Below are 23,238 nucleotides of genomic sequence, written 5' to 3'. Positions count from 1 at the left end.
GATTGCAGATTGCTTTAGGACTTGCTTTGCAAACTGCGTGAATTTCCCTTAATGTTTATGCTGGTATCTCCAAGCAAGGGTTGACTGAATTTAAATGAACCATTTTTGTAGGTGAAATCACGTTACGGATTATTTATACAGCTATATTTATTACACTCCATGTCTGAATCCTCTATTATAGTCTGCGATTCCTGGGTCACGAAAGAATGTAAACTTTGTTTGGCCTAAAATTTTGGTGTATTAGCACTGGTCCATAGAAATCTGGCGTAATACGCAATCAGGGGGCGATCACATGGCATGCAAATGTTATTTTCCCACTTAACACTTCTAAATCAAAGTTATTAGTAAAATATATTTATGTAACCAAGAACCACACATAAAAATACCAGAAACGTTTGAATAAAGCATTTAATCCCTTATTCTGTTCTACATGCAGTTTTAACAATGTCTTCTGTGAGAATGTTTTGATCACAGGAGAGTTATCTCTTGTTTTTAAGCCCCAATCCCAAATCCAGCTGCACCAGAGAAAATTCATTTTAGCATTGGTTACGTTAATGTACTTAATCAAGCTCATGAAACTGACACAAAATAAACTGATCCTTAATTACCATACACATTCACTCAAAAAATCAACAGGTTAGTTTTAACAGAAAGTCTGTTGTCTGAGTGATGGTAGAATGTATCCTATTATTATAACACAATATTCTGTTATATTCAATATGATATCCTGTTAGTCTAATAGAATCACTATATTGAACATAATATGTGTGTCATATTGAACAGAACAATTTGCTGCAATAAAAGAATACATTCTAGTATCAATCAGATAACAGACTATCTATTAAATTTAACAGATTATTTTTTGAGAGTTGGATTGTATTTTTGGTACTTTTTTTCGATTATTACCATAATTTGGAGTTCATTATGGCACTGATTTAGTTGATGTACTCATATATGCTAATTAAATCAATTTTTGCTTTTTTGGGGGGGGGGGGGGGGCAATGTTTGTTCTAATCAGTACAGGATACAAAACATGAAGTAAGGCCTTTTGAAGGTCCTAAGTGTCGGATCTACATATTCTCGATCCCAAAGCTTTTGCACTCCCGATGAAGAACAAATCCTTCTGAGCTACGAGCAGTTAGGTTTATTGGTGGAGAAAATCGGAATGCCTGGAGTAAATCATTACCCTCCATAAGGCATAATAACCCTGTCAAAATCCTGACGGTCAAAGCAGTGAAAACTGGATTCGAACACCCACAATGAAATCAAATCAGAAACAGTACAAAAAAAATACACAAAAAAATTGTACCTAAAGAAGAGGGGTAGGGGGGTATGGAATGTGATCTATGTAGATCATAAACAATGTACATAACAGTGGCGAACAAAGAAATTGCATGTATTCAATATTATCATGTATTTACAGTACCCAACATGCATGTTATGACGACAGAATGCAGCAGTAATTCGATAACAAAACTTCTGTAACAGTTGAATAAACTATATGTCAACTACAAACAAGAATGTATGTAACAATGTTTGGTCCAAATCTATTCACATTTGGTTTTGTAACACCAGTTTAAGATAACCACAAACACATTACCTTAAGCTAACACAAGGAATCTGTTTTCTACCTGAACCCATCCAGTTTAACTGATGGCTTATATACAACAAGAAAATTATACATCTTCAAAGAAGATTTTTTTTCAGTTCCAAAAATTTGGTAATTGGTTAAATGATCCATTCGAAATTTAGATTGTGCATGTGTATTACAACAGGTGGCTAAACCGCAAAGGTTTGAGTAGGATTATTTCAAAACCATTAAATTCTAATCTGACTCAAAATCGTACTTCACACAGACTGAAAATTGTGAAGGTGAAACCAAACGGACAGGATATATAAAGTTTTAGATGGAATGACATTGTGAAACTCAAGTGAAATCCAATCACTTGTAACTGTTCATTATCTATCAGAATTTACTCGGGTCCACACTCTTAATTAAACTCACTTGTTTCAAGTATTAGTCTGTAAGTACTGGCAGACTTAACTAATACAACCCAATCCCGGCTTACTCAAATGATGCTGCATGTCTGAGACACACATTAGGTGCCCGTGTGCACAAACTGAGGTTTGTATCCATACATGCATCTTCCCTTTTAACAAATTGCAAACATCCCATTCCTTTTCTGATAATGACACTTAGTAATACTAGTCAGAGCAATGCTTGATTGAGCATCTTCCAATTGCATTTCCAAAAATGATAAAAAGTAGAAATGAAGTCAGAAGAGCCTTATTAAGTTAGCTATACACAATGATTATACCGTAAGTAGACACATATATAAGTGCAACGCGAAACATTTTTCTGCCCAATATTTATATATACAGTTTAGACTTATGCTGTATAAATTAGAATCTATATTTCCAACAATTTTAACAGCATTCTGACCAGACTTCCATATGCCAGCTTACACTAAATTGATAAAAACTTTAAATATAAAATACATCATACAAAAGCAGTCATTCACAAATAGCAATACTAAGGTAAATACATGTGACAAACAAGCATTCACAGGGCTAAAATTGTGCTACATTTGAGTATATGCAACCCAATGATGATTTAAGCATTGAAGGACCCTGAACATTAAAATCTGAGAAAAAGTAATACTAATTATAAAAGTAAACAAAAAAATATGTACATTACACATTATCACAATTTTTGTCTATAGAAACTAAAAAAAATATATAATTAGGGCAGAAAATGAGTGATCAGCTGAGTAAATACAAGGGTACCAGTCATTTTTCATTCAGAAAAACAGAAAACAGACAGTATATTTTAATTTACAAGAATACACTGTATGCGTGCCAGAAACTTCACTAAATTTTGTTCCCTCTAGTTTCTACAAAATCTTTTGTGCTGTACAGACCTGCTTACTTTCTGCCACTTCCCTATGTATAAAAACAATATTGTACACAGTTCCAACTATGTGCTATAAAGCAATATGGCAATTAGATCAGTTTAAAAGGAGTGAACACCAAAATTGACTGTATACATGTATTTAGAAGTAATATCTAAATGAGGACCTAGATCTCCTATAATTTGAACTGCATTTTTCCATATAGATAAGCTACAATTCCTGGATGTTTTGCTTATTTATTTGATTGGTGTTTTACTACTCAAGAATATTGCATTTATATGACGGTGGCCAGCATAATGGTGGGTGGGGGGGGGGTGGTGGGAGGCAGAGTGCTGTGGAAATCTACAACCATCTGCTGGTTGCTGGCAGACATATCCAAACGCACTTGAAAACACAGCAAGTACATTGGTGAAAGGCTCCTGGTTCATTGCTTATTTGTGTCCTACAATACTATTTTCTAGCCATGAATAATAATGGTTTCAAGAAATATGGGATTATGTATCATAATAAAGTTAAGATGTTTGATCTCAACAAAAAAAGTGTAATTATACCATTTGAATTATAGTGAAATTCTCCGACAAAAGTCATAACTGGCCTCTTAAATGGACCCCTATGATTGATGAATCAATGAAAATCACGTAAAAATGCTAAACCTTTACATATGAAATACCTTTCAGTAAATATCAGACTCAAACCTGTACTATTTTCAGTGTTAAAGTTATTCCATTCATTTGAAAAATGTATGATGCGTCTCGCTTTATAAATTTCTGAAACTTTATTCTTGATTTTGAAACAATAACAACATAATATATTCACATTATATTAGTCTGGTTTCAGTTTTATGTTTGCTCCAATACTTGCATGAAGACCTGAATAGCTTAACTTACATTATGTTCTGTAGCACACTTTCAACAAAAGAAATTATCAGCACAAAGTTTAGCATGATTAGAATATGAAATTAATGATGCACTGCTTAACATTAGTCGGAGTACATAAAACATAAACTAATTATCACATTATTGGGTACCTATTTAAGCATGAGCAAATATGTATTTTCATACCACATGTACACTGTTGTAAATAAAAAGAAGGCAGGGGAAAACTCAACAAGCTCTTAAAGCAACAAGAGTTCTTATGTGTCGACAGTCTGATCCTTTTACTACCTTAGTGCATATTGTTGTTTTCTCATAAATGCAGCACTGTTACACATTATTATATTCCACATGATCACCTTGCTTACACAAAAAGTGTCTTATTAAATTCATTAATTAAAGTTATTTTCATGTCTTACACCACATACTCTACCACAAACTTGAAAGAAGCAGATCACGCTTTTTCTTCTTCAATTGGAGTGGCAGCTTTACATATTTCCTCAAGCTTTTTAATATTTTCTTTGTGTTCTTCTGTAAGCTGGGAGGCAATTTGTTCAGGCAGTACCCAGAATGTTCGACTTTCAGGACTCTGGTAAAACAAACGGTTGCTGGAATTAACTGCTGTCTGGTGAACTGACCATCCTTCTGGTAACTGTGACTCTTTTGTTGGCAGCCCGCAGTCGCAAATACCAGATATTTCATTTTCCCGAAGCGTTGCTTGTAGTCGATGGGACATGTCCACATCTGAAGCACGTGGTTGTGAGTATTCTGTTCCAAATTCATGGATGTGCCCATTAGGCAGAGCAGCTGGCGGGCGATGTGACAGAACATTTCCTGGCGCTACGTTTGGAACAGTAGGTAACTTGTCATGGGGAGAGCGTCTTGACGGGTTGTCCGGCAAACTACCAGATCTGGTCATCCGCTCTGATCGGCCTCTGTCTGGCTGTATTCTCCCTTCACTTCGCGTAGACAAAATTCTTTGCGGAGAGTGGCCCTGAGTCTGTATCCCAAAGTCGCTTCCAGACCGATTCCTGCTACTGCCATTCATCTGTGAGGATGACTGCCCCTCTGACATGACCAGGCTCATGTAGTTACTGGTGGTCAGTGCAGGGTCCGTATTATGCCTGGCATGTCTTTTTACAGGATTAAGAAAGCGGACATTTGTGACCTGCTCTTCATTGTGGACAGGGTTAACCCGATAGTATTCCAGGAGAGCAGGTATGTTGAGAAATTTGCATTCTGGCACCAGGTAATACTCTGACTGAGCTGTATCAAGGTGGATGTTCAGGTGCCGAATGTCTCCTGTGGAGAGCCTACTCAAGATAAAATGATTTCTTCATTTCATTCACTCAACTACATGTCAAACATTACAAGCAGAAATAATCAGTTTGCACAGCAGTTTAGGTATGAACATGTATACACATTTGACCTAATTTTAATTCACATCAAGGGAAGTAAGTCTCTATGAAGCAAAACGCCCTTTGTGGAAAATGCTTTTCTTTTTTTTTCTGCATTATCAACAATCTATTTAACACAATGTTTAACATATTAATTTTTAGAAACTATTTATCAAACCAAGGTCTTGTGAGCTCCAGTGAAAAAACATATTGGCCAACGACTACATCTTATTAAACTTATTCACGAAACAGAATATCAACTGAATTAGGCATATTAAGATAGAATTAAAATTATACAAAAGACAAAATAATCTTTAACTTAATGACTGAGATATCAAATTTCAAATCTGACTCATTGGTACATTGCTTACCGTTATGTACATATAGGCCAGATATTAAAGTGAGAAACCCACATACTTACACTACAGAGACCGACACACAATTAGGCTTTGAAAAACTTGGTCTCAGAATATAGGAGCCAGGTCTATTCCTATGGCGGTACAAGAATTGCTTCACCTGTCAACATTGACAGCAAATGTAAATGAATATGGCAAAAGATCAACACTGTGAACCTTTTGCAGCAGGGTCACATGAACGCTGATCAACACAGCCAATGTAAAGGAATGTGGCAAAAGATCAATTCCCTGATCTGTGAACACTGTGAACCTTTTGCAGCAGGGTCACAAGAATGCTGATCAACACAGCCAATTTATTTATTTATTTATTTGATTGTTGTTTTAAGCCGTACTCAAGAATAGCTCACTTATATGATGGCGGCCAGCATTATGGTGGGTGGAAACCCACGACCATCCGCTGATTGCTGAAAGACTTTCCCATGTACGGCCAGTGAGGAATTCCGCATGAGCTGGACTTGAACTCACAGCCCATTCAAAAGATCAATTCCCTGATCTGTGAACATTGTGAACCTTTTGCAACAGGGTCACATGAACACTGATCAACACAACTAATTTATTTATTTATTTATTTATTTGATTGGTGTTTTACCCAGTACTCAAGAATAGTTCACTTAGACGACGGAGACCAGCATTATGGTGGGTGGAAACCCACGACCATCCGCTGGTTGCTGAAAGACTTTCCCACATACGGCCAGAGAGGAATTCAGCATGAGCTGAACTTGAACTCACAGCGACCGCATTGGTGAGAGACTCACTACGCTGCGCTAGAGCGCTAACCAACAACACAGCCAATGAACATATTCCCTAATTTCTCCATAAATTTTATCACAAACATAAGTCAGAGATCATGTCCTCACATATAAGAGTACTGTAAATCTTCATCTACTTAAGCCCATTTTCAGTGGAATTTATCATGCACACAATTATTATGAACATGATGCTAAAAACCTGATTTGTTTGTATCATTAAAGATGCAAGCTTCATAAAACTGGCTGTGCAAATTGTTCTCTACACCCAACTGTTCTCTCTAAATCATGAATGTTTCAAAATACTGGATGAAGATGGAGTTGAAAAGATTGAAGAAATAGTGTATTTAATATTAGTTTATAACTTTTATGCAATTCACATGCAATCCTACCAGTATAATACATTTTTGTCTGCAAGATATTACAAATTTTGCTTTTAAACTGCAAATAAACTTATAAGATATAATATTTCACACTGCGATTTTCATAATTGGGATATTTGCATAACGCACCCATAGTAGTTGTAAGGGTTTGGGGGCTATAAATTTGGGATCTCAAATGACAACATTTTTATACTTTTATGTTAAACATGTTTATATGTTAAAATTATGAAATTGAGAGCTTTCCATATCTAAAGGGTGTCCAAACTATTCAGATGGATCAACCCTGAGTCTATTGCATGTAAATGTATACTGAAATTTGATACAACTACTCACCCTGACAAACTATGCATGCATGAGGATGTATATTTTATTATATTTTGTAATTCTGTCTACATATATTTTGTGAAAACAGGAAATTGTCAAACCTGGAACTTTTAGAATCTTGAGGATGTTAAATAAAAGAAATGTTTACATATATATTGTCATAATGATTCCAGTCTGACAAATATTTCTCATGAATATGAATATATATATGAATAATGGCTTTGACATAACACTAGGAGTAAAGGAAAGCCACTGAAGGCAAGTGACTCCTGGTATAGAAATAAATGTTTGCCAAATGAATTTATAATAGCCTAACACAGCAGTTTTTCATCTTGCTCTTTTCCTGCTTGATAAATTAAGTTCTACATGTAAGTACTTTACCACATGTATAAAATGTTGCACTAACTGCATCATCTTGTTACCTGTTCTGATGACCTGAAGTTGGTGTAGAAGTAAGGAAGGTTCAATAGGTCACGGGGACACGGTTGCCCTCTTTCACTCATGGTTCATCATCTGCTCTTGCCATGTAAACCTCTGCTGAAGCATAATCAAACATATCTTAATACTAAATGTTTACTGTCAGGGCAAATGTCCTGTTCAGCTCAGTTAAAGGGAGACAATCAACAACACTGCTTTAATGTACTATCAGACTAGGCACACGTCAACATGGACAAGTCTTATAATTCTCACAAAACACAATTATACAGAGTACACATATTTCACTTGTTTCAATTCCACTAAAATACACATAGAAAGACAACTAAAAATTGTTGTTTACATACCAATCACGAATTACATTTTGCTTCCTGCTACTTCCAGTACTTATATGACCGCCAGTGGTAGTTATCCATTTCTTTGAATCAATCAACCTGTGCGTTTGTATGTATGTATGTATGTATGTATGTAAAATCTTGGCTAGAGCCTTACTCTTAGCCAATCATATGATCCTAATTTGAAACCTTGTGTGTGTAAGCTGAAGTCTGCTAAATACTACTTTTGAGGAAGTGTGTACCCAACCAATTTAATTTAACTGGAGCATTAGAGGAATCCAGTGATAACACATTCACACAATACTGCTTGTTATCATAGATAATCTTGTCTCTGTTGGTATACCATAGTACCGTAAAAATCAACCTGACATTATTCACAGAAAATAGTTACGCAAGCAAATATGTAAGTGCACCTAATATTGTTTTCTTCTAATATCCCGTTCAAACATCCTGGTTCAGTGCAGTTAGATTCAAGTTCATGAGCTTTGCTTTACCACATTTCCCTTTCTACCAGCTACCAGGCTCAGAATAGCCCGCTAGTATCATGTTGTGTCACGTACACATGTAAAACTTCAGATCAATGCATGCTGTACTTTTTTAGATACCACCCCTAACATTTTGTTTAACTTTGATTCTAACACACAATACACTAAGTCAGAAATTTAGTAATTTACAGTATTTAATATGCATAAACCATACCAATGATGGAATATCCCCATTGTATATAGTGCTACGCATGAGTGAAAACCCTGAGCTCAATAAATGCAGTAGTTTTTGAGATACCACCCCTAAAATTTTCTTTAACAATAATTTCAAAACACAATACACTAAGTCAGAAATTCAGTCATTTATGGTATTTAATATGTACACATCGAATCAAGGAGGGAATATCCCCCTCGTGCTATTGTGCTCTACATATGTGCAAATACTGAGCTCAATACATGCTGTACCTATTGAGATACCACCCATAACACTTTGTTTGCCTTAACATCGCTTTTCCTGTTATTCGACGTCACCCCTCAGGGTACAACACATGCTTTGCTTCAGGAGTGCTAAAATCACCAGTTAAGTTAGAACACCTGACAAGAATGTGAACTTGGTTAGTGTGCCTTATGCAGAACCGATTTACACATGTCCAGACATACAAAATTTATGTGAAATTCCAAAATTATTCGAAGATAAACTAAGTTAATATCTAAAACATGACTTTTGCATAGAGGAATTTTTATATTGTAAATGTTCTTTCCCAAAATACTTAATCAATAATCAAATAATTCATTCAAAAGCTTGTACATGTATGTAAATGACACAACCACTGCTATATGTAATCAAATAGTAACTGAGATGATTATCAAAGTATAGGGACAGTTTCTCAAACTTACTACATATATATACATGTATCAGCTTTGTTGCTCCATAATTACACCTAATGTGAAGTGCTAAATGACCTGTAAGATACAATAGTTTTACTTTACCTATACAAGTATGAAAAAATGTTGCATAAAAATTGCAACATGCAGATATTAACATGATGCTGATGACAGAATGTAACAAAACTTTTAGCTGGAATCCACTTACAAACTCATGAACTGCTAGGGGACATAACTCTACCAAAGCAGATGGGCCACAACTCTGCAAATATTTGTGTAATGATTTTTTACATTTTTTCTTCTTCTTTTTTTCTCAAATATGGTATTTTGTCGGCAGAATTGCTAGTATCCTTTTTAGATGCAGGAATGAATAACTTGACTGTTTAAATATCAAGTACACAATGAACCTAGATGACTTCCTGTAATTATAATAAAATTACAAGCAGTGTCAAGGTTAAGACACTTTTGCAGTGACTCAAGGTAGCTAACACAATGTATTACATACGAAGTCTGGCAACATCTACACAAACTGTTTGAAAAGGCAGATTCAGGCATACAAAGCTAGACACTGTTAATAGCCTGCAAGTGAATATTAAAAACATTAATATAATAATCAATCTGCATACTGTAAAGTGTAGGAGAGATGATGTGCAGCACAAAATGCAGTGAAAAGGCACGACTAATTTATATACAAATTCGGGGTCGCTATCAATCCCCTCGTCTGTCTTCTTTACAGATAACTGAGAAGAATTATCACACATGATATGCATACATTGATCACTTGTGTGTAAATCTGCCTGTAGGTGAACTGTGTAATCTCGGAGTAAATTCAACCTAGCAGTAACAGAAATATCACACGTACAAGACAAATGACTGCTAAAATGTCAACATACTGATAAGCAGTCAGAATTACACACAGAAATAAGTTTTACTGTACACACAGACATGGGTAATATTGTTTTGTGGAATGGTTGTATGTCATAAGGTTTAACTTGGGACCTGAGTTGTGACTTAAAATCAGACATTCACTGAAATGGGAACCTGATTTCATGTTGTCTGGCATCTGCTGAAGGTGTGAATTAAAGTTCAAACTTAAACCCAGCACACATGGACAATATCTGTAGTTAAAAATGAGATTTCTTGATCCAGACAACAAAATATTCTCAAAATTTACTGGTGTGCGGGTAACAACAACAAGATTTGTGAATCTGGAACACTTGATCCACAGATTGAGCTTGTTTAATTTTGGGCAGCGAAAAATCCACAAAAAAAATGAGCCTGTCACAAAATTTTTCCTCGCCTCGCGGGCAATCTGGATCTTGTGAGATTGTTGTCGTCTACTTCAGCCAATCAGTGTCTATGGAAATGTCTTGTGAATACATGCAAAATGGACTTTTTAGTGTAACATGAAGCCAAATGTATCATGTGACCATCTTTTGCCACTGGAATCTTCAAAAATGTTGCAAATGTGCGGGTAACTGATATTCCAAATCATCTGACATCGGGATCAGAAAATCCGATTTTCAGCAACAAATGTTGTCTGTGTGCGCTAGGCTTTACATTTGGCACATCTAGCAAGGCTACCAAAGAGCACGCCTGTAGGAGAGACATGAATGCAAAACCTCAGTTCAATAAATAAAATACTGAAGTCATGAATCTGGTAATTAGTGAGGACAAACACCATGGTGTCATTGTGCCTTATATGCACGAGAAACCTCAGCTCAATACATGCAGTACTTTTTGAGACATTCAAAGAAACAACGCTGGAACATCCGTCACATGTTGTTGTTTTCTACATGTGCAAAACCTGAGCTCAGCACATGTAGTACTTTTAAAGATCCCACACCTCTTCAAAATTTTGTTCAACACTGCTTTCCCTGTTATTAGACGCCTACGCCCATGCTCGAGGTATGACATAAGCTTTACTTTGTACATATGAGCTAAAAATTTTTCAATGTTCTCTTCATGTTAATGAACATCATAATAATTTCTATCACATTTATGTCTCAAAAAGTATCTATATGCAGCTGTTCTCTACCTACATGTATGCATTACATGCTGCATGTCTTCATAATTACTCAGGCTTTCTATATGGCAATGCATGTCACAGGTATTACATATACATTTAAATACCCCAAAAACTCATGTAAGTGTAGTCCTAAGCAGAATGCATACACATTCATACAATAGTACCATTTATAACACATATAATATTAAAACAACAACTGATATATTTATCTCACAGAATTACTATGCATAGGATTAATAAGAAAATCATAAAACCAATTACAGAACCACTTCATGGGTAACCAAGAATTACAATACACCACAACATCCTCAAGATTTGTTCTAAGGCCTTACACTAACATATAAGTCTAATAAGAAAATAAGTTTGTTCTCTATGTTTTCAATGGATAACCCGGCAGGTAACATCAAAGAAATATTTGTTTGTTTTTTCACTTCACCCCCAGTGACTTCTGGTTTTGCATTGCAAAGAAATGGGTTTAGTCTCATTTCGCCTACTTTCACACCTTTATGAGTCTCATTTCGCCTACTTCAGATTTTTCGGACAGGCATCCTGTAGATGGTTGGGGGCACGCCCCCTAATGGGTTCCTACTGAGCGTCTCTCACTCATCGGCTGAGTGAACTTAGTAGAAGCGCAATGCTCACTGAAGTCTTGATGGTGAATACCGTTTGCATCAGAGTGACACTGGCAGAACTTTACTCACTTATCACAATAAATACGATCGCAGACGTCGAGACAATCATTAAGTAACATCATGGCAGCAGTGCAAGCACAACTTGAATTCATACCAACTACGAGAGGTGGGGTAACTCTTGTGTGGAATAATTACGAATACCGACTGAACAGAAAAAAATCTGATTGGGAATCATGGAAATGTAAAGTTGAGAATTGCAAAGCTACGGTTCCAACAAAAAATCGTATACTCTCTCACGTTGGAGAGAAACCCCACGAACACACGGCGAGTTCTTTCAGCAGAAAAGTTCAAGACGTGAAGAAAACTATCCTTAAAAGAGCCAGAGAAGAACTTACGCCAATACCAACGATCTATGACGACGAACTGGCAAAGTTGCATAATGAATCACCGGAAGACGCTCTCCTGCTCCCGACACACTACTCTTTCCTTTTCGCTGATGATGGGAGCGAAGACAAGATACTGATCTTCACCACTGCAGAGAATCTCAGAACACTTTGCCAGTCACCTACTGTATACTGCGATGGTACTTTTTACCTTGCCCCCAGTATTTTCGATCAGGTTTACTCACTTCATGGAGTGGCTGAGGGGAAGATTTTCCCGTTAGTGTATGCACTGCTTCCGGACAGACGTCAACAAACATACCAAAGAATGCTTCATCTGATCAAACACGCTTTTCTTCAGGAAGGTGCTGTCTTCCAACCCTCTACAATTCAGGCAGATTTTGAAAAGGCTTTTCATAATGCTGTTGAAATATCCCTCCCAGCGACAGAAGTAAAAGGATGTTTTTTCCACTTCACGCAATGCATTTGGCACAATTGCCAAAAACATGGTCTGCAGACAGCTTACAAAAATGACCCCGACATCCAGAAAATGGTTCGACGTGCTGCAGTGTTACCTCTTGTGGCCTCGGAGGACATCGACGACGTTTGGCTGAACACTTTGGCTGAAGCACCTGCTACCGATAATTGTGTGAATTTTTTGGATTATGTGACGGAAAACTGGGTTGAAGGTGTATGGGGCAGAGACGTGTGGAACCACCATCATACAACGGCTGCCCGAACGAACATCAACGTTGAAGGGTGGCATCATAGGATGAATTCAGTCGCTGGTAAATCACATCCAAACCTTTTTGAATTCATCCGCATCATTCAGAGAGAACAGACGTTAACAGATTTGAAAATCTCTCAGCTACAAGCTGGTGGACGTTTCCCTCCAAAGAGGAGGAAATATCGGACTCTGGACGAGAAGTTACAAAGATTGATAGAACAGTTGCAGGGAGAACAATTGACATTGGTGGAATTTGCCGACAAAGCATCGTTCTTGCTACACTTGTAATTTTTAACTGTCATCATTTATCACTTATCTATTTACTACTCTTATGTATTACGTTCCTAACAATATGTTTTTTACTGATATGTAACATAAATGTTTACAGCAGATGATCTATGCGTCCATCTTTGGGTCATTCTTTTGTTACTTATACTTGCAATTATTCACACACCTATAACGGTACTTTAATCCTTCCACACGGTCCCTGAGGTTTAATCCCATTAAATGGTTATCTTCACACCTTGGGGATTATCATTTAGCCTACCTCCAATTTCTAATTTCAAACAAAAGAAGTAGGCGAAATGAGACTACACCAAAGAAATGAGCATGGAGGGCTATGAGTGTACACTGACTGGTAAAGTTAAAAGTTGCCATGCTGGGAGGGTTAGGGAGCCATTGCCATGGATGTAAAGATTAAGGAATCCATAGGGAAACTCTTGTGATCATATTATTATTTGATCACTTAGTACTGAGTTTATCAGAATTATGTGAGATATTAATCATCATGCTACTTGAGAAAATTATTTTCTTTTCGCTTTCATTATTTTACACTGTTCATTTAAAGATAAAAAGTGATAAGCACCAAGTTAGTTAATGACAATTGTCATTGTATACAAGTTTGGAAGTTTTAATTCATCAAGTATTTTCACATAAATATTTACCACTTGCATTGTACAAAAATGTCCATCACTTATCTCTCTCTGTTTTTTACACATACATGCAGTGTTGCTTATCATTAATGGTTCCAAAAATGTAGCAGCTTTTCTGAAACAGTTGGCAAACTGATAAATGAGCCAGAGCTGCTTTGACATCTCAATGTTCCAAAATCCATGGGCAACAAATCATGGATAAATTCAGATAAATTCTGACAATCATCGGTCAATCGTAAACTGAGTCTATCCCCCAAAAAATGGCAAAGATTTTAATGTCCTGCCTCCTTCTCACTCAAGGCAACCAAACTCACATAATCTGCACATTTCTATGTCATTTTTTGACTGAATCTTAAACACTATCTTCGATTCATCCTCACCAATGAAACTAACTCCCAGTCTTGTGGACACAATAAATGCTACAACAGGATTTAGCACCATGGATGATGCTGTTGACAGTTATTTTGTCATGTAACCTTATTGTGGTTTTCAAATATAACTGAATTCTGGCATAGATCCTCCATAAAACTATTATATTTGCATTACCATCTGTAGGTAAAACTTCAGTCTTCCTAAAACAAACCATAAAGCAAAAAACACAAACCAAAAAGAACTATAAGTTTGGGTTCCACAGACGTCACAGAAACCAGTTCCATCGAGTTGGCATTCAGAAGTGTGCAGCAAATATTTTTATTCAATAATGTTAAATGTACTACCTCCATATTTTATATTTTTGACATTCATTCATAGGTAGATGCAGGGATTTGTCCACATCGATTTTAGACCCAGGTATTGTGGTAAAATTCAGTTAAAAACTGAATGTTGGGGTAAAAAAAACTCAATATTTGTTTTTCTGGTACAAATACTAAAATTTCTGGATAAAAACTGAACTGCTTTAGAAACTATACGTGGAGCAAAAAGTGTGTCTCCTGTGGACCAATGAGTGAACTTTTGGCAAATTATAAACTGTAGACAACAACGCAGTGGCAGTTTAACAGCTGTTCGTAATGTTTAATGGCAGTTCTGACCAACTACACAGGACGATTAAAACCAAAAACAATCAAAAACTAATCGTGTTGCTTCACTGCGTCAGTCAAGCATGACTGACATGCTCCGATAATGCTGAATTTATATTTTACGTTCAACTGCTTGCAGGTAACAGGTCACTTTGCCAGTTGATTAAAAGTCCTCACTCGATAGTCAAAGGCCAGTTCTAAAACAAGAGACACCTCTCTGAATACTGCTCACAGTAGGTGAGAATGCCGTTGTCTTACGTAGTGATAATCCATTCCCCATTGTTTTAATCACCGATCCAGATTACGAGGATTACGGACACTGCTACCCTTGATAATACCTGTCTGATGTCCTTGAGTATTTTGGTGATATTATAATTCAGAAAATTAACCAGTTTTAAGATTTTTTTTCAGTATCCCCTTCATTAATTAAATATTTATAACAACCAACAACTGAACATGCATGGTTTATTTCACATATATACTTCTGAGCAGGATAAGCCTCATTTCACCTTATCTTGTACATGTTTACTTTTGATATAACACTTGTTACCTCCTTTCTTTCCTTTAATATAACAAGCAACAACTGAACATGCATCAACATGGTTCTTAACTATTTTATAACTGTTTTAAAGTGCAATGTATATCTCTGATCAGGATAAACAGGTACCTGTAAAAGTATCTGCATGTATCAACAATAAAATCATGATCAGAAATGAACCTCACCTGAACTTAAACTTTCTTTCTCTCTCTCTCTGATAAATACTTTCACAGTCTCAATATTACCGATCACTAAAGTGGAATTAAACTCAGTACCTGGTTACAGTTGGTGTTTAAAATATAAATTAACTCAATCTGGATCAGAAAAAAGTTAATTCTGAGTTTCCAGTTGTAAAAATTTGCACTTCTACGAGTCCCTATAGGTGACAAGGTAATGTAAGAGTGTTAAATAAGTAGTGAGATCATTTAGTTTGCTGAATTACAAAATTTTAAGAGTCAAGGATGGACTCAGTGCTACTATGAAAGGCTGAATTTTAAAATGAATTTTATATGGACTAGCATTCATGATGCTAATTATATGAAAGAATTTTAAAGGTGAACTTCAAATGCTTTTTAGTTTAAAATGAGAGGATTTTAAAACACCACATTTTGTTCATGTAGATGGACTATCGGTGTTTGGACGTTTGTAAACTGTACCTTATAGTTATACATATTATACAAGGATGCATGTAAGAAAAACATATTCATTTTTCGGTTGAACAATTTTATCTAAAGTGCTGGTCAATGGTTTGCAATGGGAGGCCCTTGGCTGGTAAGGGCATACAACAGGCAATATACACAAACTTACCTCAAAGATGGCTGCCATTGCAAACCATGTATAGTGCCGGTATTCTACTTCCATGATGGTTGGTACGCGATATTACACACCATTTCTCATTCCTTAGATGGATACTTTCACAATCCAAAACTTTTATTGTTATTCAAAAGTTTTTAACTTTTCCTCGAGTCAGAAATTTTATCTAACCGAAATTCATAACTTTAGTCAACACACAAAATCACTGTTTCATGTTTGTTTGAACGGAGAAATTAAAATGACAGATCTACAGTTAACTGCTTCAAACGAACATACAGATACCATGGCATATGAAAAGTTTGATCCATGAATTCTGTATTGACATGTATACGAGTTTTGAACAGCATAGAGAAAACTCTGAAATGACAGTTACTTCATTATGTCAAGTGGGCTTACCAGAATTTAAACCAAAGTGTTAACCATGCCAACTCCTCCAACAGTACACCAAACATTGCAACCTTTCACAGCCAGGAAGAAAATTCACACCTGTCGGCCATTTTTAGCGAAGTAACCTCGTTTTGAATGTTCGGGTGGCTCAAGATTGGGGGATCCCCATGTGCATCTCGTGACACGTGATATAAAACATGACATGCAAAACATACCAAGGTCTTGTTTGAAATAACACGAAGGGAAAGTTACAGACACCCATAGATCAGACTGACTTCTTTATTGGGCACATACGTCCTTGCTGGCCGAGTAATCTAACAACATATCCAACTAGAATCCACAATTTTCGAGTTTCGTCACCACAACGGAGTGACGTCACCACAAAATGACGTCGCCGCTTTATACTATACATCATAGAACGGTAGTTTGCCTATGTATCTTTCAATAACACAGCCGTATTCGAGTTTACATACAACCACCTATAGAATATCATTATTTTCTTCAATATCTGATAACCTGATAGTCTATGCATAACCCTTGTCCGCCGATGATCTCCAACTCACGGCTGTTAAATTATGGATGTGTCAGGCGATACTCGGTGGATCCCCCTGTATCTCGGCCTCATCTTACACGTATTTGATATTTTAAACATTACAATAGCAGTACGCCTAGTCTTAGGCCTAGTCTTTGTACGGTACATGAAAAGGTTGTGATAGACGTGCAGGTTGGAAATGAGACAGTCTTAAATGACGACTGACAGAGGGAACCAGGCATTGGTGTTTTATCTGAGCCATTCGCCCATTTATCTGAATGGGGTACTGGCAGATTTTCTTCTCACTGGCTAGCCTAGACACGACGTCAGTATCGTCCCGTTTGTTGCATGACAATTCATGATCTACACTCTTTGTGACGTCACATGAGTAGATGTTTCAATGTAATGCCAGACCGTATGTCATTATAATGACGTCGTATATGCTGTAATCCCAGACCGTATGTCATTATAATGACGTCGTATATGCTGGGCCTACACAAAATATGAAGGCCTATTATTACGATTTCGACGTCTCGTGTCTCAGTTCCTTCTATTAGGTTTCTAATATGTGCTGGACTAACTATGACGAAGCTGCAGTATCCTGTATCCCATAAAATCCTTGTGCATCACCTTGGCTGGTGTAATAGGCCTACATTTATTTGCGTGTGGACAATAAATCAAATTTGACATCGTGGATGCGCGAAGTTGGTGCGATGTCATTCAAAACACATTATCAATATGGCCGACAAAGCCCACTTTACAATTTAAACATTTAACTGCATTTAATTTACAACATTTAACAGTCTCTCTACCGATGCTTAGTTAATTTTTTTAAATGTTTCTTTCCCTTGCGTGCAATTAGTTACTGCCACAATGAATGTTTTTCTGAGAATTGGGAGCCTTTGACAGAAAATGCCTATATGATAAGTCCCAAACACAGTTATACATGTATAGTTTAAGGTCGTTTAAAATTAAAGGAAGACTAAAATAGGAGATCACTAAAATATAAACTTTACACCTAAATATAGGCCTACCTTTCCTTTTTTTTCAAAATAATTAAATGAATTTCAATGTTTAATGGAAATTTTTACACACACATTTACGTCTGTCTAAGTTCATAATATCTTTGCCCATACATTTGTGGAAATTAATCGCGATTAGTATAATTTTTATCCTTGTACTAGAACAAGCCACGCAATTTGACAGAGGCCCTTACTGTATGTCAATGTCAGTGTCTCAAACTGCTGATATGCTGCTTGTCTGCCATGGATTGCAAATGTCATGCTGATTCTTGACCACTTACGGCGAAAGTTCCTTCTGCCCATGCATGCAAATTATACAGATCATGCATAAGTATGCGGTTCATTTCTGGCAACAAATAAACTGCAACTTTTAAACAAGGTCTTTTTATACTAAATCATGAGAAAATTTAAGACAGAAAACCTTTGCAATTCACCTTTATTTCATGAAAAGTAACTCTTTTAAGACTGTTAAATGTTAATTCAAGTACACTGTCGAGAAATAATTGGATGGCGTATCCAAATATTCTTCAGGCAATAATCAGTGTATTCGGACTAGGTAAATGTGGGAAATTTAAAAAAAAATGCCGAATTTTTTTTTTTCCTTATTTAAATGATTTTTTATCCTTCCGCCCCTCAAGAGCAACGCTGAGATTTTTTTTTCATTTAAACGTTAGGATACAGATATTTACACCATTGAACATCAAAGCATTTGAAATAAAATGCGGTATGTTTTAGACACTGGTCTGAAAATCTGACTTTGTAAATTTTGACTTTTGTTGAAGATCGCATGGAAGTGTGAAAGATTTCTCCAAGGGGGATAACTCTAACGGTAAAATTTCAAGACCAACCACAACTTCTTGCTGTGTAGCGCAAAAGTTTTCACAGAATAACCATCCCTCTTAATTGCTGTCCATGTGCTATGTAGGCTTCATATGAGGATGGTGTGATAAACCACAGATAGTTGGCCTATACATATGTGAATAAAACATTTCTATGCGAGTTTTCAAGTAATGTTTAACGGCAGATAATGCACTGTTTGTACTGACCGTAATTCATTATAATATTTTAACAGATTACAGATTAACATCGACTTCATATGACTGAAAAATTCTTGAGTATGCGGTCTGAAACACATAAATAAATGAAATGGATAAATATGTAGGTGGGTATATATATTCTCCTTCAATGAAATATAGCCAGCTCTGTATACCATGTAGATATAATATCTTACGCGTGTTTTGAAGGTCATTTACACTGGAACGAGGCCAAACTTTCCCTCCTTATTTGAGTCTGATATAAAGTGATAGTGTTTGTGCAGGTCTGGGTACGAAAGCTGTGTTAATCCTGTGGAGTTGCCATGTGCTTTATAGGCCCATATATCGCGGCTTTGGGTGGATATATACATAACAACAGGTTATGGTCCTTACAGGATATTCAACTGCCATATTTGTAAACCGAGGAATATAGCTTAATACTTTCAAGTATCTTAAAACTGTGAAATTCTGTATAGGTGCGATAATCTGCTCACATCATTCATAAGATATGGACGGCACCGATATGCAACAATATAGGTATACTTGTATAGCCATGCACATAATTATAGTTTGTATTGTAGGTAGTAGAAATCTTATGTGTAAACATTTTCAAAAAAAAAAATGTTAATGATTTTTACAGAGCTGTCTTAGAGAATTCTACAAGAGTTTCTACAGCCAATTTAAATATCAGTTTGGCCACGCATGGTTATGTGCATTGGCTAACTAATGCCGATTGGAAACTGCGTGAGAAACATCCTTTTCATTATTTTACTTTGTGTGTGTGTGTGTGTGTGTGTGTGTGTGTGTCTAAACCATGATGAAATATGACTGGAATTTTGGGTGCATATGTTACATATGTAAATATATATATGTGTCTTCATCGTATACGGTAACTACTATGGAAATCACCGCAAAACCGCGTGTATAGGCCTATGCGCAAGTGATTTTTTCCGTGAAATATCCAGTCTTTGGGTGTCGCGCCTCTTGTGGGGTATGTACTAGTGATAAATAGCTGATAAAAAAAAAAAAAAAAAAATTGCTCGCTTGACGCGTGAAGAAGGCGACCTCAATAATAAACTTACAGCGAATTCAATTTCCGTACGTGACCCATCGACATTCTAAAAGCTGTTTAAGCGAGTCTGATCGGCTTACTGCCCGCGTCACTGGATTCCCAGTCCACGCGAACAGGTCAGTGCGAATATTATTAATACACGCATGACTTGTATATCTATGACCTTGTCGCGGATCCGGCCCATCATTAAACACTTTATTGTATATGGTGTGATGTCGTTATAAGTTGTGCACGCTGGGCTGACGACGGTGTTGATTTTAAGAAAGACTGTTAACAAAATTTAAGCGTATATGGGCCTATTAAACCATATAGCTCACAAACATACAGGCACCCAGTGCATTTCATATAGGCTACACGTACACTGGTGTGGGTAGGCCAATATAGGCCTACGGCCAAATCAACAATTGCGTACCGGTACCCCCAGCGACCTGAGCAGCGTAAATGTTCTATATGCAACGGGAAGTTGTTTATTTTCTCTGCACTGTTCTGGCTTACGCCTTAATTCTACTTAGTTGACCGATTATAGGATTAATAATAAATGCGAAGACGGTATATACATGGCCTTAACTTAACCATGCCGTCGGTATATGAGATGTATACCGACATACAACATGCATCATAAAGGCATGAAACTGCAGTCCTTGTTTAATCAACAACAGGCTGTTGTGAGGCCTAATTTGACCATGTTTTAATGTGATTGCATTGTTGAATGGTGACACACATGAGCACACATCGCCGTTCTCGCACTGACGGCATACTAACGCTGGAAACCGGCATCTCGCCAAAGCTCTGTGCTTCTCAGAGCTTTCTTACAATCTGCACATTCGCTCTCCAGCCACGATCGTGGTAGGCGATTGACTACCTGTTCTGATTGTACGTGTTCAAGTAGTACTACTGAAAGCGACCGGAGTGTATTAGGAAATCATGCTGCTTGGAAGGCAGACGGTGTAATCGATATCTGGAGCAATCTAAGCAACCACATTGTGGAATACGTTGTCTGTATAACAAGTTCACGCGATCGAGGGTTGGATGGCAGTCGCGGAAGGATTTCCACTGTGAGCCGTGACGTCACGAACATGTCGCCCGGTGCTTGTAAAAGTGTGGTGAGATGACAGATTTGGTGATGTTTTGTAATTTTTCTAATTTAAGTAAATTTCTTTGAAGGCTCTTGACTAAGTGAGGCGGCTATTAGATGCATCGGTTTGAAATCTACATAGGAATTTAGGTTCGGCTTGGAAGGATATAGAAACCAGCAGCATGAATTTGGAAATACCACCTGGGCTAACAGACCTTTTGCAGGAGTTCACCGTGTCTGTGTTAAGAGAGAGACCGGGGGACCTGGTTCAGTTTGCAGCAGAATATTTTAATAAACTCAATGAAAGACGACTAAATGAAAAACCACAACCACCACGTGGGGTGCGTTTTGAAGCACCCACCCCTCCTCCAGATGAACCCATGAATACCGACGACGAAGACGATGAACCTGGTATGTACCATAATATTTGTGGCTGGAATGGTCGTTCAAACGTTTCTGAACTCTGGAGATGTTCCCAGTATTGACCGGAATTAAATCAAAAGTGGCATGACAGCTATAGTCCGCTGTGGATGTAGTAATCATAACTCTTGTCACAATTTCTTTTTTCTTTTTGTAAATGATTTTATTTCCCCAATTTCAGTTCGTTTAAAGCGCAACTTTTGACAACGGCTAGTTTAAACCTAATTCAACTGATGTTGTTTACGTGTACATAATTTCTGCTGATCTGATATTCTGTCCCAAACAAGTCTAAGTTAATTTTAAATTACATTATGCCATTGTTTCATTTTGGCAGAGTGGCTGATTATTTATGCCAAATGTGTAGCATTTAAATACACGTAAGGTGCACTCTACTTTCTGTACAGTGCACATTCTATTCATTGAGTCATTCTTGTCACATGTATTCAGATAAATATGATCACACAGGCAGGTGAAACATTATGCCCTAAGCATTGCTAGTATATAGGCTACGCATGGCACAATTGTAGCTCCAATGCCTTACGGTTAAGCCACACTCTCTGGGTCTGTACTTTTTTCAGCATTGTTGAAAGCAAGTTCATCCTATCCTATTAATATAATATACTGATTTTTCTTACATTTTTTTTCTTTTAGAAAAGAAACAGATGTTTTGTTGTTTACCTGAGATGCAAGGCCATAATTTGCATTACTTTGCATAAACTTATGTTCGAAGTATGTCTTGTCACATTATGCTCCTATTAAGTTACATACGGAGTGAGAATTATATCTTAAGCCATCTTGGAGTGAAAGAAAATCAGAAATTGTTTTAAATAGAATACTGTAAGTGGGTTCAATAGGGCTTAGACGTACACATGAAATTGTGGGAATAGTATAGCAGTTTATTAACACCTTACATGTAGGTGTAAATGGCCCTTGGGAGTTTGGGAACTCCAACTGTGCTGGTGAATTATTTACTTTCTTCAAAACATTTTGGAAGGCATAAGTATCAATGTTTATTTACATTAGATCACACAAAGTATTTACCATTTGTATACTGTTATGCTATTTCCCCCAACTGCGCAACCACTCTGAAACTAGCATAAAGTTGAAAACCCGCAGCTCTTAAGCTCTGTGAGAGGTTGCTTTCTGTCATTCTGAAGTCAAGGCATCAACCCTAGAATTGTGCAAGTACCAGGAAATTTCAAATTCAGTTAAGATTTCCCTGTAAAGCTGTGTTTCCACTGATGTGGGATTGATGCAAATGCTATGGTGTTTTGTTGGCACATGGGTGTTTACCTGTATGATTCTACCACTTCGTCAAACTACCCCAGCAATAAATCCTCATCCAATTTGTTAACAAAAGGACGCTTTCCATTCCATCTGAATTAATGTGTGCCTTAAACAACCAAGCAAAGTCTGTGGAAACTTTCCAGTTTATTTTT

General features: G+C 36.8%; 2 protein-coding genes across 3 annotated transcripts in view; one reads left to right on the top strand and one right to left on the bottom strand.

The window, feature by feature from the left end:
- Window positions 1-416: 416 nt before the first annotated feature.
- On the bottom strand, window positions 417-16,760 carry LOC135470410 (uncharacterized). 2 transcript variants are annotated; one of them, XM_064749335.1, is made up of 4 exons: window positions 16,654-16,760; window positions 7,473-7,584; window positions 5,603-5,697; window positions 417-5,097 (listed from the first exon to the last, which is right to left on the bottom strand). In XM_064749335.1, exons 2-4 carry the CDS (start codon window positions 7,551-7,553, stop codon window positions 4,239-4,241), a joined length of 1,035 nt encoding a protein of 344 aa, XP_064605405.1. In that variant the 5' UTR covers window positions 7,554-7,584; window positions 16,654-16,760; the 3' UTR covers window positions 417-4,238. The 2 variants fall into 2 exon arrangements, with proteins under 2 accessions (XP_064605405.1, XP_064605406.1); XM_064749336.1 differs by having other exon boundaries at window positions 7,473-7,587; window positions 16,654-16,741.
- A 4,621-nt stretch (window positions 16,761-21,381) lies between these two features.
- LOC135471801 (cAMP-dependent protein kinase type II regulatory subunit-like) overlaps window positions 21,382-23,238 on the top strand; it is a 64,215-nt gene continuing 62,358 nt past the window's right edge. Inside the window, exon 1 of the mRNA XM_064751152.1 lies at window positions 21,382-21,790. Within this exon, the coding sequence (XP_064607222.1) occupies window positions 21,562-21,790 (229 nt within the window). The 5' untranslated portion in view covers window positions 21,382-21,561. The remainder of the gene's footprint in view (window positions 21,791-23,238) is intronic.

The sequence above is a fragment of the Liolophura sinensis genome, chromosome 7 (genome assembly GCF_032854445.1).
Source record: "Liolophura sinensis isolate JHLJ2023 chromosome 7, CUHK_Ljap_v2, whole genome shotgun sequence".
Taxonomy (NCBI): Eukaryota; Metazoa; Mollusca; class Polyplacophora; order Chitonida; family Chitonidae; genus Liolophura; species Liolophura sinensis.
This window is presented reverse-complemented; position numbering and strand designations above follow the sequence as displayed.

Coding starts and splice junctions, on each gene's coding strand:
- LOC135470410 (XM_064749335.1), bottom strand. CDS start 7,553: ATGAGTGAAAGAGGGCAACCGTGTCCCCGTGACCTATTGAACCTTCCT. Junction 5,698..7,472: donor ACTTCAGGTCATCAGAACAG/GTAACAAGATGA, acceptor CAATGTTGACAG/GTGAAGCAATTCTTGTACCG. Junction 5,098..5,602: donor TGTGTGTCGGTCTCTGTAGT/GTAAGTATGTGG, acceptor TATCTTGAGTAG/GCTCTCCACAGGAGACATTC.